At 41.0% G+C, this 20644-nt stretch overlaps 1 protein-coding gene across 1 annotated transcript; it reads right to left on the bottom strand.

Annotated features, from left to right (window-relative positions):
• Positions 1-2874: 2874 nt before the first annotated feature.
• On the bottom strand, positions 2875-19644 carry mlip (muscular LMNA-interacting protein). The gene is made up of 10 exons (XM_073482370.1): positions 19506-19644; positions 17458-18987; positions 16622-16693; positions 15974-16069; positions 15804-15887; positions 15651-15704; positions 13433-13480; positions 12766-12828; positions 12525-12650; positions 2875-4296 (listed from the first exon to the last, which is right to left on the bottom strand). Exons 1-10 carry the CDS (start codon positions 19602-19604, stop codon positions 4102-4104), a joined length of 2367 nt encoding a protein of 788 aa, XP_073338471.1. The 5' UTR covers positions 19605-19644; the 3' UTR covers positions 2875-4101.
• Positions 19645-20644: the final 1000 nt, after the last annotated feature.

Here is a 20644-nt window from a genome sequence, read left to right as displayed (position 1 = left end):
GGATGGGTTTGCTGCCAGAAAAAGTTTTTCTCTCCTGATTCTGCTGTTCGGATCTCTCCAAGGATTTGGGCAGGTCAGGCCAGTCTGACTCTGTGGGATGATATCTATCAGGCGGAGAGTTGGCTCTCCTGGGGAGTTCATCAAAAGGGGGCAAGGCGAGCGTCAGACTGACTGCACTGGCGGAGGATTGGGGCTCAGTGGTTCGTTATTACCAGCCTGACTCTGCCTGCCACTCTCCTGCTCATAAAGCCTGTGTGTTGACAGATGAGACGAGTAATCATAATTGATATAAATCCACACCCCTTATTAAAACGTCCTGTGTCACATATTGAACGTGAAATATTACAAGTCGTTTCACCTCAAACATTTCTGCGGCTCTCAGTTAATTTAGGATTTTTATTTTCCTTGGCCTTTATTCAACCCTGTGCTCAACTCAAGCTGAGCGCAACTGTCACTTCTGACTCCAGGTAACATCAGAGTATCTGGTGCCTGCTGGTGGAGACGGTTTGATTTTATCAATCGGTTAACCATAGAGGATAGTGATGTATGTACTGTGGGTTAATATGGACATTTCTTACAGAGAGGCAACACAGTCCAGTGTACGTTAAAGCACTATGCTGTAGCACATTAAGAACCAACACCCCGCTGCCATGTGTGAGGATGGCTCCTGGCCAGAGATCATGTCGCTGCCAGCAGGGGGGAGAAAGCGTGCGTGACAGTTGGAGGAGATATGTGCTGCCAATCGGTGTGGGTAGAAGGTGAGCAATGCAAAGAGTCAGTTAGATAACAATGTCGACGTGAAGAGATACTACCACTAAACACATGGAAAAGCACTTTGAAGAGAAGAATGATGAGCTAAAAGTCAAGATTGCCAGGGCAGACAGGCTAATGTTATGACCTGTTTCTCCTCAACTTCTTCAGTGATCCACCTACCTTCCCCCAGCCTCCAGCACCTCTGCTACCTGCCTAAACTCCACCGTGGATCCTCGGTGTTACACTCTCCAGAGCCTCAACCAAAGCCTCAGCCAATGCCAATGTGAGTTTCCACCACTACACCTGCAGAGCCACCTGCTGTTTCACCTGCCTGAGCCTGAGCCGCTTTCACTGCCTTCTACCAGAGCATTTAAAGTAAATTCCTTTAACCATCTCCCTGTCTTGGCGTCCGCTTGTGGGTTCTACAAACAATCTAGTACAAACTGTAACAGAAGTGAAAACTGAAAGGGAAAGAGTTAACTTAATGGACAATGTGCCTTGGAATAAATCAATCTATCCTGGAAAAGTATTTAAAATAGCTTAAATCTCAAATATAAAAGGTTTTACCTCAACTACTACATCTCCAGATCACATGTTTTAGTTTTAGTTTTAGTTTACACCAATATGGGTAACAATGTCTGTATTCGTGTTTTTTTTCCTCTACAGAGCTGTTTTTTCTGTGAGCAGGCCACTTAAGCGCTCAAAGAAGCACAGCAAATGCATTAAATGCTTTTGTAAAGCTCAAGGCTTCACATAAATGAGTCTTGGTGAGAAACACGTTTACAAGACAACTTCGCATTTTACTTTAAAGTATTTCATGAACTTAAGGTCCAGTAAGTCTTGGTTACTAAATCTGCCATTGTACAACTTTGAGTAATCCAGAGAGCCACATATGTCTTGTGTTAGCCTAACAAATAGAAGTTACGTGGGAAAGACTTATCATGGGGAGCATTAATGCTATTTGGACGGTCATTAGCGAGACATTGGCATTTGGTTGATGTCTAACCAACGTCTTCCCAACCCCAATTCCTGATAAGCTTCCCAGTGTTCCCCATACTATGTCTTATCATCAGTGTGCACATTGTCTGCACATGCTTTTCTTCTGAGGGCACAGAGGAGTGTGGCAGCGTAGCAGGAGTGAAAAATGTGATTGGCCAACGTCTCGTTTCTATGGATACCAATGTCCTAATATTGCTGTATGAAGAGTCTGAAAGTTGGTGAATGACAGAGCCTTAATCCGGACACACATGAGGAGGGCTGGAGCTTTTGGTGTGTGTACACTTTTATTACATCCTGTTGACAGTTTGAATCATCACGTCAGTTTTCCTCTATTTCTATATTGTGAGTTTGCTGTAATTTTCTTGCTTCTTCATGTTTTGTTTCTTACTTTTTTATTTTTAACATGTTTGAAATCACATTGAAGGAATCCCGAACCCTGCTGCTTGTCCAACAGCTCCTGAATATTATATAATTTCCCAGAGAAGTGCATGAGATCAACAAACTGGGAGCTCTCTAAGCTATTGAGCTCAAGGTCATGCAATCACCTACTGTTAAAGATATTTTTATAACAACTTCAGCGGTCTTCAATTGTGGTTACACATCTGCAGAGGCTCGCAGCAGGTAGCGAACGCTGTGAGTGCATCAATTACCTGCACCGTTGTTTCTCAAAGAGCCCCTTCCAGAAGGATGAGTCATGTGACAGTGATCAAACTGTGGCACTGCTGCTGCAGATGAAAAAGATTCCTTTATTATGCTCTTTGAAGCAAACCTACATGTATGGAGTTTTATTATGTCTTTTATCAAGTGGACTTTCATGTCACTGGCCTGTAATGTACAGTTAAATAATATGATCCTCATCCTGCAACTGGCTGTATGCTGTAAATATGGGGGAGCAAAGAAAAACAAAACAAAAATAAATCGAACACTGTTTTACAGATCTGTCCCAAGTACATCAAGTACAGAACTGGCCCACCTTTAGGCCAAATGACTAGAGAGTAATCCTCATTTGTTCTGCAGGTGGCCCGCTGCCAGTCCAGATGTAAAAACGGGAGCTGCACCATGATGTTTCACTGTCTGGGGTAACTATAGCAACAGAGGGATGCAATACTCAGACCATAGGGGACGATATGCAAGTCCTTTATTACATATTACAGATTCTACTCAAATTATTTTTATTAAAATAGTATTTTCTTATAACCTGTTGATTATTTGTGATAAGACACATTAAAGGCCTACAATACATTTACTTGAAAAAAAAAATCAAAGCCATCACAGCTGAACTTTCTCTCTTTGCAATTGGTACATTGCACCGATCCAAAGTTCACTAAACCCATCCCCCGAAACAACTGTCCAATCACAGCTCATTATTCGACATGGTCAGACCATACACTGCATGAACTAGTTATTTTCCAACATAACCCAGGCCTTATTTTGCATTCATGTGGTGTGTGAGTGTGTGTGTGTGTGTGTGTGTGTGTGTGGATCAACTAGTTTACATTCCTTACTCCTTGTACATTTTGTTGAATGAGAAAATCGCCTTTTTATAGTTGTTGAAACTGTTTTCATTCAACAATGTTGCCCTATCAGGATTCACCGGCATTGCAGACCTGTACACCTGTATGTGCACTGAATGCAGTCCGCACTTTTCTAACGGAGCAGAGTAGCAAATAACTTTGTGCTGCTTTTTAATTAAAACCAGCGGCACTGGCTCTTGCCTGATTGACTTTCGCATTGGGTCAGAGGACATTTCCATTCAGTGAGCTGCTCTTTACCTTGTAGTGCCGTCGCCTGGCACCTTTTAACTCTCTGCAGCCCAGCAGGCTGTGCTGGACTGCAATACTAGCCCCTATTGAGAAAGAATAGCTGCTTTTTTAGCCAGCTTTTGAGTCCATGTGTCTGTACGGCTCCTTGGCCTCAGTCTCTTAGCACAGTGTCATGTATGTAGCCATCAAGTGCACATTAAAGACCCATTTTGCAGGGTTCTTGATTCAAAACAAAACAGATACAAACGTTAAATAGTCAGCCAGCATTTTCAACCATCTCTCTGAGTTAGTTAGCTTCATTAGCCAGCTGGCTAAAGCTGATCAAATCTGCCAGCGACAGTTGTTAGTACAGACAGAAAAAATTATACTTGCCAGCTAGAATGCTTTTGGCTACCTCTGTCTGTGCAAATGGAAAGCTTTACCATCTTGCATATTAAATCATTATTGTCAACCATATAAGTATGGCTACGCACTCATTCACTAATTCAGTTGATGTGCAATTAACTTGTCATTTCACCTTTTCACAATGGTTTTCAATATTGACTGTGTCTTAGCAGATAATTGTTTAGGGTTCAGGGTTAATGCTTTAAATGTGAGTCTCAAAAGCTTCCATTCGGCCCTCAGTTGGACTGAAAGATGTTTTCACAGGGCAAATGATCTGGTCTTCAGGCTCTGTAATCTGCAGGTCACACACTGAGAACGGAGTTCTTCTTTCAGGCTTCCTCTCCTCTCTCACCATTTGGCCTTTTGAACTTGTGTAAAAATCTTTTCCTGCCACCACCTGAAAAGGAAAAAGACAAGTTCATGCATTTGATCCATTTGCACTTTGACTAAAACCATTACTGACTATATACTTTAAAAATGAGTCCAAATGTTGTGTGATGTGACAGTCCTACAGACACAATGGTTGGCAAGCTGTTCACTTGTGCACTGGAGCGTTACCCAGTGACCAAACATTGAGACAAAGAAGAAAGCCCCCATTGGAAGAAAAAAATAAATGCCATACTCCGACACACACGTCATGCAACAATTTTCACAGGGATTGTCTCATTGTTCTCCCCATGCAGGCTTTCTTATGGCTGTGGACTGTTCCAGACTGGTATGTGTTTATTGCCGCAGGATTTTGTTTTTAAGCTCTGTGTCTGGGCATTTACTATTGTCATTTATGTTGTCTGTTATATTTTATATCTGAATGGTAGAGGACAAAGACTCTGGTCTGGTGCGTGCACCTGCAAAATGCTCATTTCTGCATGTTCATACCTCTCAGCCTGTTATAGGAACACTAGAGTCACATTTTAATGTAATTTGCATTGCCTCACAGCCATGACATACAGGAACTGCCACAGGGTCCAATAAAAGAATTAGAAAAGAAGTGTTTAATTCAGTGATGAAATGTCAAATTTCTTTTTATGTAGCCGTGCTTTTCACGAAGAGTGCTTTTTCAAGAGTGAAAATGTGTAAATGTAAACATTAAAGCTAAGGATAGGGTTTGTAGAAATATGGAGGAAGCACATTTTCACTGGACTAGTCAGTTATACACAGTATTAAGGCAGCAGAAAAACGTTGTTATTGCATTAATTGCTACCAGTTGGTATTTTACAGTTGAAGCCCTCTGAGATACAAGCCAGCAGCAAGGTAGAGCAGGAAACTGGTGTCAAACAAAATAACCTTGATCAAACACAGTGCAATGTTTCTCTGCTTTTGTTGTGTTTAACAGCTCAACGGCTCCCATACTCTGCCAAGGCAGGCAGGGCCAGCACCTTTGTCACACCTGTGTTCAAACTCGCTGAACCTGGCAGGCTTTAATTTTGGCCTTTGTGTACTGAGCAGGAAGTGAAAAATACAATCCAGTCCTACGGTATATTAAAAAGGTGCCCTTTGGAGGGCTTTTGGAACCAATGGATGCTAAATTTAATTGAGTGTTACTCACAAAATTCATTTCAAATCTTTGGGGGATGTGTTGAACACATTTCCATCTGCATATAATTGCTTGCAAAACCAAGTTTTATTTTATTTTTTTCAAACCCTGCATTGTTTATATCCATGTTGGCTTTCTATCAGTCTTTTTATTCACTGCCTTTGTTGGTGCATTGCTGCATTTTTTACCATCACCTAACGATCAGTCAATTATGACGCCTGTGCAGCAGCTTATTACGGCCAGAATTACATTTATTGTTGGGTGGTGACCACTAGTGGCTGTAGTAATTAAGACAGGAGCAAAGAAGGAAGTCGGGTGAGGTAAAAGAGCAACAAAATACGCGAATGGAGGAGGTCTGTCTGAATTTTCACCCAGGAGACCACTGATCGTGTCCTGTGTAAAATCAAAAGTCAACCGTTGACTTTCATATGTAACTATGTATTTATTTTAACCAAGTACGTAACATTACTTAACTTACTCACAAAAACTAATGTTTTTATGTGAACCCAAAGCACGATCTTTTCTTAAACCAAACCACGTCGAACATCTTGTTTTGAGAGTCATTGGCAAACAACCTATTTTGTCATTTAGGTATGAGGGCGTGTTGGAAGCCATTGGCAGTTGTATTGCCTCACCCTCGTGCTCAGGTGTGTACTTGATACCAAACAAAACAGGCAACCAGTCATAAAAACAAAGCTCTATAGCACTACTGGTGGTCAAGAACTCCCCATGGTACCTTTGAGAATTTATCTATTAATACTTAACAACGAAGAATACTGCTGTCCTAAATACAACAGTCAGTTAATGCAACGAACGAGGTTGAAATGAAGACATGCAACACATTAACACAATTACTGTATGTTCAGGCAAGGAAGATGAACAGATACAAATAGTATAAATGCCACTACTCTCAGTGAAAGGCAAGAGTTTAAAGAATTTAGATTTTACTGACTTTACTGGATTTTAATGGTAAAGGCATATATCACACTTTGAATTGTTAGATGACTGCTAACAAAACATGGTTTCATATGCATGCGATTTTGTTGCACTATTCTCTGCAATAAACCGCTCTGATGCACGGACCTTTTTATTTTGTCTGTCAAATGACCAAACACAGGTGACCTGTTACCAACAATACAAATATAACAAGTCAAAAGAAAGAACCAAAAAAAGTAAAGCAGCCTGAAGTATGTTCATATGAGTGTTTCCTCCTAATTAAATGTGTATTGTTTCATCACTCTAGGAGCAAGACTGACCCAAGCTCTCATTTTCTCTGTCACTCCCAAATTAATTGGCTGAAGCTTAGTTGTCACATTTCCTTTCCAGCCTTCAACATAACACAGACAGTTTCTCCCTATTCTTTGCCTGGTTTCTCTTTATGATTAAAACATAAATCATTTTTATAACAAGAGAGATGCAAGACTATATAGATATATTTTATTATATCTTTTGTACTTTCAAGCCGTAAGGCTGTAGCTCTGAGGTGGGCTGATGGCTTCAGGAAATGTCTAAATAAATCAGGCAGAAACATTCATATTAGATCTTTTTTTTGCAACATATGGTTATATTCTAGATATTCTACCGGAGGGGCACACAAGTTAAATCAAGGCAGGAAAAAGTCTGTAGGCAGTGTAATGAAGCAGCTACACAGAGGAAACTAAACCCAGGAGATAAGAAATGTCCATACTGTAGACTGTGAAGCGAAACTGAAGCCTCACTGAAGCCTAAGGCTCTTTCCGTGTTCTGGTTTCTTTCCTTATTCAAACAGAAGGACACTAGAAAAGAATTCAGCCCAGGTTATGCAGACTTCAAAGACAGACATTAACCTAACCAGTGTCGGCCCGAATGAATGGCTGAGCGGTGTGTGGGCTGTCAGATTATGCAGATTAAGTCTTCCTCGATGACGCATCAGACGAGGGTTGTGAGTGTCATCTGATCATCTCCTGGCCTCCATGATTTACTAGCTTAAATTAAAATAAAGCAAAACTAGCTAATAATGCTGGATAATGATGCTATGTTAGCTGCTTAGGATGTTTATGAATCATCTGAATGTCAAGCCTGTTAGTTTATTTGGCAAACTGCTGCTGCTGTCTGGTTAACTGCTGCTGCTGTTCAGTGTCCCTCCTCCTACCTACAGTGTTTGACATTCAAATTCACTGACCATTATAGACAATTAATTACCCATATTGTTGGGCATGTGTAACTATCTAATTGTAGTGCAACATCTTTTATTTTACTGATGCATAATCACACGTAGGTAATCATTTGTTATGTTGACCCACTGGTGCAGGTAGTAGTGTGCAGGCTGCAGCAGTTGTTTATCCTTCTCTGTCTGCTGCAGCTACATGTGTTTCCTTGTACAGTAATGATCAGGCTGATCTACTCTATAACTGTCCAGATGCACTCAGGACATTTTTGCATAAGCCTCCAGCAGCTGCTGGAGAACGGCCTTCTAATCTGCCATCTACACCAATCATGTAAGTTCAGAAAATGATTTGTGGTCTCTGCTATGTTATTGTTATTTTATTGTTGTTGTTGTTGTTATTTTTATTATTACTGAATGTTACAGTTAAACCTTGTTACTAATTAAATGCCGGTCAGTCAAATTAAATAAAGTTTATATGTATATGAAGTAGAATGACACAACAGACTTAATGCAGTGGTGTAACAGTATGAATGTACTGTATGTTTGTATACAGCTGCGGGTCAGGCAACAAGCAGCAGCAGCAACACCACATCCAGCACGCTACCTACCCCGAGCGAAACACAGCCTGAAGCAGGTGAGTTCTGTTAATTGTATGTGACTGTGGGCATTGTCTACATTACATAAAATCATTAAAAGATTCAGAGAGTGTAAGGAAATCTCTGTGCACAAGGGACAAGGCAGAAAACCAATACTGGAGGGCCATGATCTCCAGGCCTCAGGCGGCACTGCATTAAAAACAGATACAGTTCTGTAGTGGAAATCACTTTGTCTAGTTGTGATGGGCTTCACCTAGGGCACCAAAATGGCCAGAGCCAGTGGCCAGTCAAACTCCAATAACCACTCTTAAATCAACACACTTTGTCAGCCCAGTGTTGGCAGCTAACGTTCCTGCAAACCACGGATACGTAAAATTTTTTACCCGTCCTATGTACAATATTAACAATTCTACAAAAGCGTTCACATTACATGTTTATGACATGACTTTCATGTCTGGAGGTGGCGGGGACGGTGATGGAGTGGTGGAGTGACTTCAGTTCGAGACTGCATTACAAGATTTGGAAGCGTGACACCACGGGATATTTTGAAGGACACCAAAGTGGGTGTATGTTAGGAGACCAAGGAAGTTCTCTTCTCCTGCCTTCAACATAATACTGAAGGTTACTCCCAATTCTCTGACCGGTTTCTATCTATAATTGAAACACATTCTCAAGAGATAAACTACTCAGGAATATAAGGAGATATATCAATCTGCCTCTGGTTATAACGTTATCTCAGGCTGTGGCTCAAATATAATTGGTTCAGGAAATTGCTCCACAAATCAGGCAGAAGCATTTGTATCAGATCTGCAGCCGTGTTTGATGACATGATCTTGTCGCTAGATAGAACTGAAAATTGAACCTACAGGAACATTAAGTTGCAACATAAAGAAGATGTGTTAATTGGTGAGCTTCAGAGGTGCTGACAGAGCCAAGCTGTTTCCAGTCTTAATGCTAAGCTAAGCTAGCTGTATGCTGGCTGTAGCTTTATACTTAATGTACAGAGAGTGTTACTGATCATCTCATCTACTCTGATTAAGCATATTTCCCAAAATAACGAGCTATTCCATGAATCATCACAACATGAAATCACACAGCCAAGCAGCACCGCAAACTTTGAGGCAGAGATGTTTGCCGGTGTCACACAGGCCGGTAACTGATTGTGTAGTGTCAACAGCATGCAAATTACAAACTCTATCACCCTGAATTAACATGAAGCTGCAATTAATTAATGAGTACCTCACTGCATAATGTCGACTGTAATGAATCAAAGATCTGAGGTTAAATGACAACAAGATAACCCACGCTCGGGCGACTGTGCCAAGGTAAGGAGCAAATTGCATCACACACTGAATATAAATGTTACAGCTCGTGGCTCACAACACTCTGCATATTTAATTGTTCCACATCACAACAAACCAATTACAAAGTTTATTACTACTAAAAGATATATTTGAAATAAGCTACCATTTGTCTGGCTGCTGTTTGTTTCCCTGGAGACAAACGGAGAGAAAAGTGTTTTTTAAATCAAACACGTCAAGAACCTCTCTGCTCTGGACGATTGCTGAAAGCGAGTGTCCGCGTTATCAGTTCCTTGTATATCTGAAAATCTGGTTCTTGACTGCCAGTTTTGACCTTGACATTTAACGAGTCACGTATTTAAGGAGTGAACAAGGCTCGCAGTATAATTGTGCTTACGGCTCGGTGTTACACAAGGAGCTTAACCTTTCTTTCGCTGCAGTGGCCTTCATTAATGATCTGTTACTGATTTCATAACCCTGGTGGTACTATTGATTTCCAATTATTTTCTGTTCCCCTGTCACAATGCAGGAACAGGAGCTGGGGAGTGAAAACTGGTCACTTAAAGAGGTTTTTACCTGGGTAGATATTCATTACAATAATGATGTGGAAAAGAGCTTTGTGTGTAAATAACACAACTACAGTAAGAAATTGTTCTGTTGCACCAGACACTGCAGGTTGCGGTCATTGATTCTGTGCTTCAAAACATTATTCTGTTTGTGTGTAGTCCAGACGTAACCCCTATGCACTTTCCTGCAGTTTAAAGGAGCATATTTTACCACTTTGCATTGCTGTTTTCCCTCATCAGCAGGGAATCTGGAGCTGTTACTGAGATTCTCTGAGGCAGAGTAAACAGGACTTAATGTGAGGATGCTGTCTAATGTTGTTGTGGTGTTGTTTCTTTAATTTAAGGCTTTCAAAATGATTCCCCCCCCACCCCCGCCCCGCTTGCTTGAAAGTGACTGTGAATCTGTGTCGGTTACAATGAACTCTGATGGTGTAGTAAAACATTGAAATCCTCTATAACCACTTTATCCACATGCACCAAACACGCTGCCGCCTCTAGGACTTCCATGAAGGTGGTAAGCTGTGCATAAGCAACTTTCTAAAGCTCTCTATTTCAAGGTGTTTAACAAGAAAAGGTTTGGGAACACGCCAGAAACTCAGCAGCTTGTGAAAAACGAAAGGGATCATCCTCTGGAGGATTGAACAAGGCATCGCTAACAAGACAGGCGATGTGGTGAAAAATTGAATAAAGGGAGAAGAGAAGGCTGACTGCAGAGTCCGACTTCTTTGGATTTTACTTTTACAAGGAAACACAAAAAATAGATGTGTAGACCCTGTTTGACAACAGGCTACACATTTACTCTGTGTAGAGGATATCCAATTTATTTTGGTCATAATGACAACAGGAGTCTATTAGCTCAAGGCTAAATATGCCATCGATTTTGTCCTTGGTAAGGCGACTTCAGTTAAATAGATGTACCCCAGCATAACATTTTTTAATCTATTGAGGCACTGAATAATACATTTGGTTTTCACTTTCAAATTAGCAAATCTAAAATTGCGTCAGGTTTGGGTTCAAACTTTGTTAAATGTTTGTGAGAGGAAAAGTTCACCCGAAAATGAAAATTCAGTCATTGCCACCACAAATTGATTTGAAAAGACATCAGTTACACCTGTTTTTAGGTCAGAATTTACACTGCATCTGCTGGCCGAAAGCGTTGGCATTAGTTCGACTGTGTGTCAAGGGTATGCATAATGTCTTTTCAAATCAAGTTAGCATCTCAAGGCTTGCAGTTTCTTCATTCTTCATTCACATTCAGTTGTTTTATAAGGTTTTACAACATGTCTCCATCTACTTCAGTTGCTCAGGAGAATGCTGCAATGCTGTTTTGCTGTGAAGCTCCAGAAATGTTTTGTGAATCTTCAAATAAATAAAAGTGGGAAGGTTCATAGATCAGAGATGTTAAATAAAAGCTTACTAAAGTAAATGAATATTGTAGATATATGTTGTTAAAACACCCTCTGCTCCGGGTCCAGGCTGTTGAGCCAAACTTGATTCTAAAAGCAGGTGTTTTATGATGGGGATGTTCAGGCACAATTAGCACACATTTTCATTTACTCAGTAAGGCCTCCTTCTGGTGACAGTAAAGTGACTCTTGCCTGCTCTCATCTATGAGCTGAATATGTCAAGTGTCGAGATTTTTCACCTAGTGTGAAGTGACTTGGTTCTGTCTCACTGAACCTGTGCTCATACTGCGGAAAAAACATCTCAGTTTGCTACCACCTCAAATATGAGTCATGACCATGGTGGTAATCAGTAGACGAGGAAAAATGGGTTCACTAGAACAGTGGGATGTTGATTTTTGACACTGATTGCGCTGAAACCTAATGTAGCTCCTGTTCCCTTTAAAGTCGACCTACTGTTAAAGTCTATGTGTCAAACTTTCAGTCTTCCATCACCAAGGGCCTTCACCTGAAAATAAGATTGTCTCTGTGTCATCAGGGTTACAGGCAATATATTACTACAGTTTATCTGTGACAAAAATATTCTAAACTTATAGTTTTTTCTGCAGAGTTTAACCATATTAGAAGGTCTTCTTCAGCAAATGTAACTTCCTCAGTTATCATGTGACTAAAGTGTCTTTTTTTTCTGCTGAAGAGGTCCATTGGTAATGATCAAAAGCTCTGGAAAAGGCGAGCATGAGATGATATTCCACTGCTCATTTTAAAGGATTAACTTGTTCAAGCAAACAGGGTTTTTTTCCAGTGAAATGAGAAGTTTCTTAACTTTTCTAAACTTTTCTGCCCTGAAAACTTGTCAAACTTTGACTCAGTCATAACTCAAATGAAATTCATGAGACACTTCTCTTTTGACAGCCACATTTTCAACCCACAAGGACTGTGAGTGATACAAAAAAGACAGAACTTGATATCTTGATGTCACTTGAAATAAAAACTAAAACTACTCCGCATCACCATGTGGGTTCAAAAACACAAACAAACACAGATTCCTGCAGTAATATGAGCTGATGCCACTAACTCACCTTGTTGTTGTCGGTGAAGGTTTGCTTGACGTCAAACTGCCTGAAGGGGTTTGGGTGAAATTCCTCTTCATCGTCCACTGTCAGTCTTGGAATGGCCGTCATTGGGCGAATGACCCCGGGCTTCGTCTGAACGATTGACAGCAGAGGGGAATTCATCCTCATGACTATCTCCACAAGACACTTTAATTTATCATTGTTATAGAGGTTGCAGCAGGAGCCTAATGATCAAGTGAATGTTTACCTTTTTACGATCCATAAGGTTTCTTTCCAGACTGGTAGGTGGGTGCAAGCTGCATAAAGAGGCCTGGAAAAACAATGTGGATGAAAAACAACATAGTTATTAGTTATGGATACAAATACAGCATTATTTATTATTAAAAATGTTTTTTAAAAATGTCATTCAAGAGAGAATATGCTGCATAGTTCCTCTGGAAAACATGTTTCTTTTCACCTATTTATATCATTAATGCAAAAATGACCAATAACACTGGAAAATTCATTATTTATGATTAAAATAAAGGTTGTTGGTAATGTACCAGAGACCCCCACAGATCTGTGATGTTATTGCTTTAATGAGAGCATTGGCACCCAGGTAACTGGAACCCTGCCTACATTACATCTGACAAATCGTTACAGACCTGGGATTTGTATTTATGACAGTTGCAGAAACTGCAGGGGGCGCCAAATTGCACTAAATGCCAATTTCTACATAATGTTGCTTTAAGCGAGATACTTTATTATCCAAATTTGGACTGCAAAATGGAATTACAGGAAGCAGACAGGAATCTAAACAGATATTTTGAATATTTTTCTTAAACAAGCAGAACCAAAGTGTTTCTGTGAGGGCAAAATCTTCAGATTGTTCATTTCTTTAATCCAACAGACAAAACTACCCGACTCTTACTCACATATTTGGTTTCACGCCCCAAGGATTTTGGAGATGATGAGTTATTCTGCTGAAGGGAAAAAGAAAGACATGAAGCAACAGTTACACAAGCCTCATCTGCTGAGAAAAATGGAAAACAAAGTATCTGAAAATTATTCATCCACTTTTTCAAATATGTGACTTTCAAAAAGTACTAAAAGGAAGATGAAAAGAAAACCTTCGTGGTCACAAATCATGGTCTCACTGAATATATATTAGAAGATAATGAACGGTGAAGCAACAGTATCATCTTATCTATTTTTTCTATCCTTGAAGCGTTTTTTTTTTCTTTTCATGCAGTAGTGATTGAAATTTACACATTTCCGTCACTTTACCTATAACCATCTAAATGTCCACCAAAGTCTCATGGATGACAGTCTGAACTAAATCTGTTTTACACTCACACACACACACACACACACACACACACACACACTTGTTTTCTCTGATACCACGGTCCTTTGATGAATAATGAACACATGTCTTTTCATTTCTTGTGCTGATGATTATACAGTCAGAATTCACTTTAATCTCACTTCCAGTTTGTGTTTCAGTACAACACAGTGCAGAGCTCTTGTTCTGTGGCCTGAAGGTTACCGCAGTTCTGTATTTCCTTTTTTCTATTTGATCTTTTTTTAAACCATTTACAGTTTTACTTACATAACTTTATGCATGTTTGATGGCGAGAGGTGCTAAAACTACAAAAAGGATGGCGAAGTGTCTAGACCTGTGAAGGCAAGACTGACGGTTCATTTTCTATTTACTGTAGCAACAAAACTGCACACTAAAGCAGCGTGAGACGATACAATGTCAACTTTGCATTTAACAGATGTGGTGTGAAGGGACATTTTTAAGTTTATGTTATCGTCAGACATTAAGTTAACCCATAATGTGTCAGTCTTACTGTGACATCCATCTTCCATTCAACACCATATGGCAAAATATTTATGATATTTTTACCAAACGATTATGTATTTTTCAGCTTTAAAGGTGCACTGTGTAGTTTTGGGGAAGAAATTGTAATCAGAAGAGAAAGATCTTCACTGACTGATTACTTATGCCTCAGCCAACTAAATAAACAAACTCTTTGTTTTCATGACTGAATAAACAAACTGACCGTAACACATTTTATCGGACCTACTCAAACAATCTGAGTTGGGAATGAGACTCAACAATCAACTATCTTACAAAGAGGAACTTTAAACTTATTCTGATGACATATTTTTTTATTTGTACAAAATATTGACACCATTTTGTTTTTATTTGCCCTAATTCAATTTTGTTCGAAGTTTGACTTGCAACGACGCGCTGTGACATTCTTATCCAAATATTGCAATAGTCTTAGTCATTGTTTTCACTGACTCTGACACAAGACACTGATGTCCCCATATATTCCAGCTCCTTTGTTTTAGCCAACGCCCTTCAATAAGACACCAGACCAGTTTGAATCATTAAAAAAATGTGCAGCAATTCAGAGGTCTGGAATCAGCCTGTTCATATTCATGGTGAAACGCATTTTTTTTTTAAAAAACATAAGATATGAATGCATAATTGCAGGAAAACAAAGTAAGTGCAAGTGTGAAGTTAATTTGTTGTGAAGTTGCAGAAATTCGCCCTGAACACAGAAACTTTTTCGTTTATTCGACTCAAACCCTTAAAGCCTGTTTCAGTGTCTGAATTTTTATGACTCAATAATGACACTCGTCTGTAAATGTTAACTGACCATTACATTGCCGACCCTTGCAGAGGTTTAACTTTACCTCCCAGCAACATATTGTAGAATCAATCAGATAGTTTAATGCATTTTACTAATTAACATATTACATCTTGTTTAATTTAAGCCGAAGTGCAAAATTAACAAGCTGTGGTTTTAATGGGGGTTATGTGCTGGACTGTTTCTTGGGCAGGTGCAGCAACTTCCTCAGGTCACTGCAATGTGCTGTAAATCTGATGTAAATGTACATCAAATGTTAGGCAGGTGACCAGATGATAGCCACAAACTGTACTTTGGTTTGTGTTCTGTCAGCTAAGAGAGCTGTCTCCTACTCTAACTTTATATTCACTTGACAGACACCAGAGTGGAATCCATCTTCTCATCCAGAGATAAGCCTATTTCCAAAAGAAATTCTGTAAGAAACTGCACGAGTTCATGAGGGAAAGTCAAGAGTTAACAAGCTTGGTGTTAAAGGAACACACTTTACCTGCAGACCGGGAGTTGATGACCTGGAGGACTGCAGCGATCGGGACGTTTTGCTCTAAAAGGTTGGAAAAACTAAACCCATTAAATCACTTTTGTTCTTACAAATCAATATGTGTACATGCTCAGTTAAAAAGACATAACTGATTGAACTCACTTCTGGAATGGAATTTGCCAATATCTCATCGATTACTGCGTAAAGCTCCTCTGACTGTTGCCGCAGCTGAGCGGGGGAGCACATCTGTAGGAAGCACAGCATTATGCATGTTACTGGTCTGTTGTGTGAAGTGTGCAGTGGAAACCAGCAGCGGATGGCTGCAGTAATACCTCAGCGTGGGTGTCCACAACACCTCTGTCCACTGTCACACCTCTGTCCGTCGTGTCACACGGACTCTCCCCTCTCTCTACCTGCTCATCTATGGCCTGTGAAAACAAAGCAGAGAGGACAGACTGCTGCTATCTCATCTTAGACGATATTGCAACATATTCTTCTGAGATGATCCACTTTGTATTCTTTGCAGATAGCCCTCCCTCCTCTGTAGCTCTTAATGTATCACCCCGCAGTGTGGATAACACAGCAATAAGCCATTTTTCATATCTCTCTGAATGTGATTTGATTCTTTAAGAACCGACACTCTTTCGGCTACAGTATCTGTTTCTGTATTCTGTCATTTGCTACAAATGTAATTCTCTATGAAGTCTGTGGCGACTTAAAGATACATTTTCCAAAAGAAAATCCTTTCTTTTAATGCAAACTCATTAAAACTAATTTATTTGAATTTTACATGGATACCCTTTCTGCGTGCTGGTGCCCCCTCCCCATATCTGATGTTATTTTTTCCGCCCCTTCCACAACCTGAGTCCACCACTGCATTCTTCACATAATACTTCACACAGCTACATCCACATGTGGCTGAATATTGAACAGGATAACAAAATGAATAAGTGGGTTTCGAGTCAAACAAGTGAACTCACCTGCTGATCCAACAGAAGGGTGTTTGTGGGAATTGCAGCGAGCGATTTGTAGCTCAACTTAATCTTGTGAGTCTGGAGGTTTTTTTAAGAGAGAAGAGCAGGCAATGAATTTAAATGAAATTGAAATTGAAACATGAAGATAGACTTTGCAGAGTGTTTCGTGGAAAAGCATCATAGATGTTTTACATCTTTTTAGGCATGCTTTATCTCAGACCACTGCAGGCTGTTAATCATGCAAAGCAGCCAGCCTCACTGGAGACACCCGACAGCAAGAACAGCACTGACATGTGTTGTCTGCTTTCACAGCGCCGGAAACCACATCGCTTTGTCTGTCACTGCTCAGACGATTCATTTGACTGATTGTAAATGTCACCAAAAAGTTCAGTTAGGGACGACTTCTCCACGCCGACAGGTGAGAAAACTAGACAGCTGTGTTCCACATGTACTCGCACTACATAAATTGGATTCCTGATGGTTGATACTCAGAAGTGTGTTACACTGTACTTATCTTCAGGCTGCATGTCTGGCCTGGAAACCAGATTTTATAAAAAGCTACTGCAGTGATTTTATGATGATGGGTTCCCTCTTGCTTTGACGTTTCAGATATTTCAATCATTAAAAATCAAGCAAAGATCTGCACCAACATCAGTACATGACACGGCAGAGACAAACAAACAGAAATCTAAAATCAGCTCCACACAGAGGACAGCACTTGATATCTAGCTATCAAGTAAGTGAAATCTGTTTTTAACTACATAGTGTGGGAGAACGGCTCGTCACTGGGAACACATTAAATACGTCAAAAGAAGTCATGCATGCAAGCAGAGAGCGGCTACCTTTCTTTTTTTACCCTCCCTGTCACTGCAGTCTGATATTCCACTCCCCGGCCTTGGGGAGGGCGTGGAGCGTAGGGAGAGTGAAGGGGATGGGGTGAGGTCTCTGATTTGTGGAGCAGGAGAGGGTGTTGGTGTGGGGGAACCGCCGGGTGACAGCCATCCAGGGAAAACCATGGGCGTGTAGCGTGAAGGAGACAGACAGTGAGCATTGTAAAGAGGCTGTGATGGTGTGGCATCTTTGGACTCACACCTTGCTGTGCTGTTGTGTGAAGGAGGCAGAGGAGATGGTGTGCATGAAGGCTGAAGCTGGGGAGGGCAGGGAGGCGGGGATCTTAGCTTTTGAGAAAGCGAGTGAAGCTTTGAGAGAGATGAATTTTGACTCCATTTCCGGGGCTCAGATGTCTCTTGCTCCTTGATAAATTTAGAGCATGGGGTGATGAGTTTTTTAAGGTTATTATCTGCATGGCCCTTGAGGTGCATGTGAGCGCTGCTGGGCTTCAGCTCAGGGGACTTGGAATTGGAGGTGTGGTGCAGTTTTTTGGAAGTTGCGCAGTCTATTTCATCATGCTTCAGTGGAGAAACAGATTTGAAGTTGGTGCAAAACAGAGGCGGTGGAACTCGAGGTAGCGTGGGGGGTGAAATAACCTGCTCCCATCGAGGTGCGCTGCGTGAGCGAGTCTGCTCCAAGCATCCTTTTGGTTGATTTTCAGAGCATGCTGTGTTGAGCTCATTTGACTGCACAAATAAAGGAGCGGTGACGCATCTGTTAGGCTCCCTGTGAATCTGGTTTTGACTATCAATAGACGCTGATGAGGAGAATTGGGAGGAAAACTCCAGGGGAATGGAGGCCACACTGGAGGCTGCTGAGCATGCATTACAGAAGGACAGGGTCACAGGGTTGACAGGCCAGCAGGGGGTGTAAGGCCTCTGCAGAGCAGCAGACAGGACAGGAAGACGGCCTTTTCTCAGGATGGCAGTGAGGAGGGAGAGTCGGGTGAGAGGAGGCCGGTGCCGGGGAGGAGGGGACTGGGGACAGACAGAGGAGGACAAGCTCTCGCAGGATGAGAAACAGGTTTGAGGGATGTTAATCAGACTAGAGCCAGGCGCGAGAAAGTGCCGCTTGATCTGGACAACAGCGGGGGAGAAGATGCCAGAGAGGACAGACGAGCAGGGAGAGACAGTGCCGCTGAAGGAGACAGGAGAGGTGACAGAGGAAACCTGAGCAGCGGACCAGCTCTTTTCCGAGAGGATGGACTCTCTGGATGAAGCCGGGGTGGGGAACATGTCTCCCGAGTCTGTGGGGCTCGTTCTGTCCTCTGACAATCTATTTGCAAAGAAACCTGAGCTAACCTCAGCATGTCTGGAAGCATCGGGACAGGGGCGCTGGGAAATGTCCCTGTGTTTATCATCAGCTGTTTCCATAGAGGCTGTCCCGGCAGTGACGTGGTTGGACGTATTTTGAGACTGAGCAATGACTGAAGGAGAGGCTTTGGTTTGAGAGAGGCTCACGTGATCCGGTGATGACTTCAACTGAAAATACAAAAGAGTTTTCATTAAAGGTCAAAAAGTGGAACTGTGCTTTATCTGACCTTTGCTTCAAACAAACAGTGACCAAAAGTTTAGGAAATTAAAGTTGGAACAAGCTTTTTCAGGTGGGTCCCATTTGTTCAGAGAAGAAGAAGGTAATTTGATGAAGCCGCTATCTGACATTCTCAGAAATGGCTGAAATAAAAACCCATTATAGAGGAGACTCTGTGAATAGACTAGCTCCATATGAACCTTTCTTCAGGATCTAATTAAACTGTCAGATTTGAAAGGCAGTAAACGTCCACCTTGGACAGCTGTGTAATTTCTTTAACTTATTTCCTGACAGTGTTTTATTATGTATGTCAACTTGACGCGTGTATATTTACCCTGAATAAATACACAGATAAACAGTATTTGTACAGTACAGACACAGACATACACACACATATGTATATATATATGTATATTATATGTCAAAGATCCGCATAACATTGACACTCGACCACTCATCTTGTACTTACTTGAAGCTTTGTCCCTGTTTGGATCATGTTTCCTGCTCCCCCCTCCACACAGTCCTTGATAAAGACCTTCTCTGCTTTGAAAAACTCCTCGTCCGACATGCTCTTAACAGTTGTTTCCACATGGGACCCGGCGATGTTCTGACAGGAGGATATAAAGCAAATGTTTAGGAGGATCTGAGCAAGTGAAACCCGAGAAAACCCGAGGTGAACTTCAGCCAGCCTCTCTGAGCTCAGGGGGTGTGCTTGGTTTCACCACACCACCACACGTCCCACACAGATAAAGTGCATGTACATGTGACAGGCACATGTCCTGCTGGCGTGGGGCATGATTCATGTGCAGGACTGAGCAGCTGAGGAGGGGTCTGTGTGCACAGCTTCAAAACGTCAAGTGTTAGAAATGGCAAGAAGTTAATGTCTCAACAAGTTTGTTTAGCATTAAGTCAGACCCGTTAGTAAGCCATCTTAGCTACATTTATCGCCTGTCTTTTTGTTTTGTTTATACGTTTATGTCACTGACCATTTCAGTCTGCCACCAGTTAGGTTTCAATCCAAATGTATCTCAAATTTTGAATGAATTTGAGAAAATTAAAAGCTGGTTCATCAAGATAAGATAAGCATCATTAGAAGAAGAGGGTGCAATTAAAGACACAAAAAACACAATGGAAATATGACTTTTCTATTTGTCAAATGTAAATATATAAGGAAGGTTACATTAGATCTGTGTTTTAATCTCTGGACACTGTTAATTCTTTCTAAGCAAAAAACAGCGATCAGTCATGTCAGTAAAATGCTCGCTACACTGGAAAAACTGCCAAAAAAGAATGAATACAACGTGTTTTTTACTTTTAATATGTGAAAAATCTGCCAATTCAACAAGTGAATATTTGCTTAAGATTCCTTGAAATAAGATGAGATGTAGCTGCGGCTGTATTGTCTTATCCCTATGGAGACCATCACAGCAGCTCATCTAGCCCTCGCTCCTTCTGGTTCCTAAATCCTTCAAATCAAATCAAATACAAGTGAAATCTGATCATTTCTTATGTCGCAAAACCAACCAAATGACCAGGTAACAAGTATGTACTGCCTACTGTAAATTTAGTGGAGTAGGACTGTTTAAGGTAACAACTACAACATACCAC

Source organism: Pagrus major, chromosome 15 (genome assembly GCF_040436345.1).
Source record: "Pagrus major chromosome 15, Pma_NU_1.0".
Taxonomy (NCBI): Eukaryota; Metazoa; Chordata; class Actinopteri; order Spariformes; family Sparidae; genus Pagrus; species Pagrus major.
The sequence above is the reverse complement of the archived record's forward strand: the minus strand, read 5'-3'. Positions and strand labels throughout refer to the sequence as shown.